Source organism: Triticum urartu, chromosome 5A (genome assembly GCF_056163025.1).
Source record: "Triticum urartu cultivar PI428250 chromosome 5A, HENAU_Tu73, whole genome shotgun sequence".
Lineage (NCBI taxonomy): Eukaryota > Viridiplantae > Streptophyta > Magnoliopsida > Poales > Poaceae > Triticum > Triticum urartu.
The window spans coordinates 634022038-634028343 of NC_141877.1; the positions used below are offsets into that span (position 1 = coordinate 634022038).

The window sequence follows — 6306 nt, forward strand, 5'->3', positions numbered from 1 at the left end:
TTTTTGCACTCCTTTTATCAATGGGCCTGGATATGTTCTATTCGGCCCTGCCTAACTTCTATATGGGCCTGACCTTTTCGGGCAACTGTGGACGAACCTTTTTTTCCTTTTCTCCCTCTACCACTGAAACTGAAACTGATGACGAACTAAAGAACTAAAAAACGGGGCCGAAACAGAGTGGAGAGGACATGCTGAATTCGTACAACGCAACACTTTTATTCAAATATACATATCATTAGGATTACAAATGATGCCCAATCTATTCACTTACGACTAATTGTCATCACATAAACAAATGCGAGAGCAATTACACAAACATAAAAAAGTCCGGCCATCAGCCCCATCAAATTGCCCTGCTTCTGCAATTCGATGAGTTTCTTCATCTGCTTGTTTAGCTTCTTCAGCTCTGCCGTCACTATTGCATCCCCCACAGTAGCCCCAATGGAATGGGCAGATCCAGGGGCCCCAGATCCAGAAGCGCCCGATCCAAACTTGTCCAACTTCTCCGCCTCCAACGGTAAATCGAGCTCCCCTGATGCACCCTCCAGTTGAATCCGCTCTATGTACTCATCTAGCCACTCAAAATGGGTGCATTGCTTCAATTTCTGAAATTGGAAAGATGAACCCTAAATCCCAAATCCGATGAAAAATGGGGAAAAATTGTGATATGAAATTGGGATACAAAAACCAAAATTGGCATATTGAGAAGTAAAATCTCACCTTTCCCTGCTTTGGTTTGCTCTCGCATTTCACGAATTCCCGCCCAAGGTTGCCATTCTTGTCGGTCGTTGTGACTAGCCGCTTCAGGGGTGCGATACGTGGGCATGCAGGGCACCTTGTCATGGGCACTGCGCCATAGCGCGGCCATGAGCGGCGGGAGGCTGAAGCGGAGCTCGACATTGCTAGGTCGCGGCCCGGAACGGCGTTGCTGCGCGTCGTCGCCGGAGAAGAAGAACAACAACGGTCGGGGAGGGGGGGTGGGGGGGGCGAGGATGGGCTCGGGTGCTGCACGGCTCGGGCCACGGCTCGGTGTCCTCTTGTACCAATGCTAACCTGGATAAGTTAGTGGGTCCCACGCAGTGGGTCCCGCTCACCTGACCAATGCTGAGTTGGATAAGTTAGTGGGTCCCATGCTGTGGGTCCCGCGCTGTGGGTCCCGCTCACCTGATTCGAGTTTTAAACATGTGTCTTTGGATTAGGCAGCAGTGTCGCATGGGAGCTATTTTTTTCAACGCAGATGTCGCATGAGAGCTATTACAACCAACAACGTCGCATGAGAGACAATACACACCAACGACGTCGCATGGGAGCTATTCGCCCGTTGCCTTGTGCGTAGTTGCACTGCTTACGCGTGCCTTGGTGGGGGTGCAAACATATACGTATCCATCATTTATATTTACCAACAGCAGCGGCGATTATTGTCAAAATCGAGCATCTCCCGGTTGACTGCGTCGTGTGTCTTGCCTAGCTTGGAATGGGATCCTGTCCCATTGTCACACGTATGTGTGGTGTGATGGACGGGCGCGCATGGGAAGGAGAGGTGGTGTGTGCTGCAAAGAATCGAAGAATATGGTGGAGGAACAAGTGGAGCCCATGTACAGAATTTGGTCTGTACCCGGACGCGCGGAGGACACGGCCGCGGCTGCTGCGCGTTGGCATAGGTGGCTCCATCTGGTTTTTTTTCTTCTATCCGTAATCCAGTGCAGACTGGGGCAAGACAATCATGCACACCATGCATAGTCGTCTTAATTATTTATTTATTTTTGTGGATAAGTCGTCTTAATTAGTTTTTTTTTGCGGGGGAAGTCGTCTTAATTAGTTGCTTCTTTCTTTTCATCGTAGTTCGTCTTCAGGTTAAATCCTTTCGATCTATACTACTCTTCATCGGCGGCGGTTGCTGTTTTGCTGCGCTGGTCCTATGAAACCTTAACACGACGACTTTTCAACTGTCTACTAGAACAAGTTTTGTTCGGCTCCAACGAGGGAGGGGCGATGACGGCGGCGTGCCTTCGGCTCGCTTCAGTGCTTGTAGTCGTTGCTAGGTGGTATACGGACCTGAATGTTATTTTTATTATTTCTGGCGTTCGTTGTATTGTCATGATTGAAGATGAATAGATTGAAAGTTTTCTTAAAAGAAATTAGTTTTCAAGCTATGGTAGATTAAAATCTCTTTTATAGTATGAGATGAAGGAAGTATATTAAACTTATATGAATTGGCTTCTTTTTTAGATTCCTTTCTTTTCATCGTAGTTCGTCTACGTTTATGTTTCTTCAGGTTAAATCCTTTCGATCTATGCTACTCTTCATCGGCGGCGGTTGCTGTTTTGCTGCGCTGGTCCTATGTGACCTTAACACGACGACTTTTCAACTATCTACTAGAACAAGTTTTGCTCGGCTCCAACGAGGGAGGAGCGATGACGGCGGCGTGCCTTCGGCTCGCTTCAGTACTTGTAGTCGTTGCTAGGTGGTATATGGACCTGCATGTAATTTTTATTATTTCTGGCGTTCGTTGTATTGTCATGATTGAAAATGAATAGATTGAAAGTTTTTTTAAAAGAAATTATTTTTCAAGCTATGGTAGCTTAAAATCTCTTTTATAGTATGAGATGAAGGAAGTATATTAAACTTATACGGATTGGCTTCTTTTTTAGATGTATATACCTTCTCTAATTAATGTTCATGGCCATTGCCTAATCCAACTTAGTGAATGAGACGTTTGGGGTTTTCAACCTTAGAGAAACTACTATAGCAAATGCACCATATTCACAGTCTCCAAAACCATTTTGAAGAGCTCTAACAAAAAGGAGACTGTGCAGGCTATGCGCATATACATAGTTGTCGTAAGGGTGGCGGCGGGGCACCTCGCTGGGTGGCGCGGCGCGCGGATCCCGGCCGCTCGGGCGTGATTCGGCGGCGACTGGCATCGCGGGGGCTGCTTCGAGTGTCCGGCGGCGTCGGCCTTTGGTGTTGTTCCCTTGCTCTGGCGCGGCCGGTGGGACGCGGCAGAGGGGCGGCGGAAGGCATGTGGCGGCCGGATCTGGCCGACCTAGGTCGGATTCGGAGTGGTAGCGGCTGGGCGCATCGTCAGAGGTGGTTGGCGGGGCGCCGGGAGGTCTGCGGTGGTCATGGTGGCCGGCTACGTTGGCGCGCGAGCAGTGGCGTCGTCTCGGGGCGTCTGCAGCATGCGGCGGAGCCGGTGGTAGCAGGGGGCCCGGGCAGCAGCTGCACAAGGGGCTCGGGCGCCGTGGTTGTGGCATCGAGCGGGGTCTGGGAGGTGATGTTGTGGTTGCCGGCACGGTTGCGAGGTGCGGCAGCAGCTGCTGGATGAGGTGGAGCCGGTGGAAGTCGACCATGGGGATTGTGCACTGTGCAGTGCTTTGTATCTGCTCGGATTCGGAGGTGTGAGGGAGCTCCGGGCAAAAGTCTTGCACTGACCTTGGGTCAGTGCCAGCAATAGCGGCGCCATGGCCATGGTATCGTTCCCCTTCTTGAAGGTGTTGCAATGGAGCTCCATTACACAACTCTCCGGGAGAAATCCCTAGCTTCGGTTGGTCGAAGCGGATGATGACGGCGGCTATGTCATTTCCTTCTTTGAGGCATCGTCTTGGAGAGTCTGCATGTTGCAGTTTGCGTGGATCTCCTCGTCGACAGGGACAGTGGACGTTGGGGCGGCGGTTCCGGATGGTTTTTGATTGTGCGTCGAGATGGCGATCTCGAGAACAATCTGAGTGGCAGCTCTATGAGGTGGGGTTTGAAGGAAATATGGCCTACAGGCAATAATAAATTTATTATTTACTTCCTTATTTCATGATAAATGTTTATTATTCATGCTAGAATTGTATTAACCCGAAACATAATACATGTGTGAATACATAGACAAACATAGTGTCACTAGTATGCCTCTACTTGACTAGCTCATTGATCAAAGATGGTTAAGTTTCCTAACCATAGACATGAGATGTTATTTGACCAATGGGATCACATCATTAGGAGAATGATGTGATTGACTTGACCCATTCTGTTAGCTTAGCACTTGATCGTTTGTTTACTGCTATTGCTTTCTTCATGACTTATACATGTTCTTATGACTATGAGATCATGCAACTCCTGAATACCGGAGGAACACTTTGTGTGCTACAAACGTCACAACGTGACTGGGTGATTATAAAGGTGCTCTACAGGTGTCTCCGATGGTACTTGTTGAGTTGGCATAGATCAAGATTAGGATTTGTCACTCCGATTGTCGGAGAGGTATCTCTAGGCCCTCTCGGTAATACACATCACTATAAGCCTTGCAAGCATGATAACTAATGAGTTAGTTACGGGATGATGTATTACGGAACGAGTAAAGAGACTTGCCGGTAACGAGATTGAACTAGGTATTGGATACCGATGATCGAATCTCGGGCAAGTAACATACCGATGACAAAGAGAACAACGTATAGTGTTGTGCGGTTTGACCGATAAAGATCTTCGTAGAATATGTAGGAACCAATATGATCATCCAGGTTCCGCTGTTGGTTATTGACCGGAGATGTGTCTCGGTCATGTCTACGTAGTTCTCGAACCCGTAGGGTCCGCACGCTTAAAGTTCTGTGACGATCGGTTTTATGAGTTTATATGTTTTGATGTACCGAAGGTAGTTTGGAGTCCCGGATGTGATCACGGACATGACGAGGAGTCTCTAAATGGTCGAGACATAAATATTGATATATTGGAAGCCTATATTTGGACATCGGAATAGTTCCGGGTGAAATCGCGATTTTACCGGAGTACCGGAGGGGTTACCGGAACCTCCCGGGGGCTAATGGGCCTTGTTGGGCCATAAGGGAAAGAGAGAGGGTCCGGCCTAGGGCAGGCAGCGCGCCCCTTCCCCCTGTCCGAATTGGACTAGGAGAAGGGGGGCGGCGCCCCCCTTTCCTTCTCTTTCTCTCCCTGCCTTTCCCCCTCCTTGTAGGAGTAGGAAAGGGAGGAATCCTACTCCAACTAGGAGGAGGATTCCTCCTCCAAGGCGCGCCAACAAGGGCCGGCCGGCCTCCCCCTTGATCCTTTATATACAGGGGCAGGGGGCACCTCTAGACACACAAGTTGATCACAAAGATCTCTCCCAGTCGTGTACGGTGCCCCCCTCCACCATAATCCACCTCGGTCATACTGTAGCGGTGTTTAGGCGAAGCCCTGGTGCGGTAGCTTCATCAACATCGTCACCATGTCATCGTGCTGACGAAACTCTTCCCCGAGCTCTACTTGATCGTGAGTTCGCGGGACGTCACCGAGCTGAACGTGTGCTGAACACGGAGGTGCCGTACGTTCGGTAGTGAGGATCGGTCGATCGTGAAGACGTACACTACATCAACCGCGTTGTCATAACGCTTCCGCTTAACGGTCTACGAGGGTACGTGAACGACACTCTCCCCTCTCGTTGCTATGCATCACCATGATCCTGCGTGTGCGTAGGAATTTTTTTGAAATTACTATGTTCCCCAACAGTGGCATCCGAGCCTGGTTTTATGCGTAGATGTTATATGCACGAGTAGAACACAAGTGAGTTGTGGGCGATACAAGTCATACTGCTTACCAGCATGTCATACTTTGGTTCGGCGGTATTGTTGGATGAAGCGGCCCCGACCGACACTACGCGTACGCTTACGCGAGACTGGTTCTACTGACGTGCTTTGCACACAGGTGGCTGACGGGTGTCAGTTTCTCCAACTTTAGTTGAACCGAGTGTGGCTACGCCCGGTCCTTGAGAAGGTTAAAACAGCACCAACTTGACGAACTATCATTGTGGTTTTGATGCATAGGTAAGAACAGTTCTTGCTCAGCCCGTAGCAGCCACGTAAAACTTGCAACAACAAAGTAGAGGACGTCTAACTTGTTTTTGCAGGGCATGTTGTGATATGATATGGTCAAGACATGATGCTATATTTATTGTATGAGATGATCATGTTTTGTAACGGAGTTATCAGCAACTGGCAGGAGCCATATGGTTGTCGCTTTATTGTATGCAATGCAATCACCCTGTAATTGCTTTACTTTATCACTAAGCGGTAGCGATAGTCATAGAAGCAATAGTTGGCGAGACGACAACGATGTTACGACGGAGATCAAGGTGTCGCGCCGATGACGATGGTGATCATGACGGTACTTCGGAGATGAAGATCACAAGCACAAGATGATGATGGCCATATCATATCACTTATATTGAATGCATGTGATGTTTATCATTTATGCATCTTATTCTGCTTTGTTTGACGGTAGCATTATAAGATGATCTCTCACTAAATTTCAAGATAAAAGTGTTCT

At 48.7% G+C, this 6306-nt stretch overlaps 1 protein-coding gene across 1 annotated transcript; it reads right to left on the reverse strand.

Moving 5' to 3' along the window:
- Positions 1 to 263: 263 nt before the first annotated feature.
- Positions 264 to 969, reverse strand: LOC147973580 (uncharacterized). The gene is made up of 2 exons (XM_087525044.1): positions 721 to 969; positions 264 to 605 (listed from the first exon to the last, which is right to left on the reverse strand). The coding sequence occupies exons 1-2, from the start codon at positions 898 to 900 to the stop codon at positions 264 to 266; spliced, it is 522 nt and encodes a 173-aa protein (XP_087381170.1). The 5' UTR covers positions 901 to 969.
- Between the last annotated feature and the right edge of the window lie 5337 nt (positions 970 to 6306).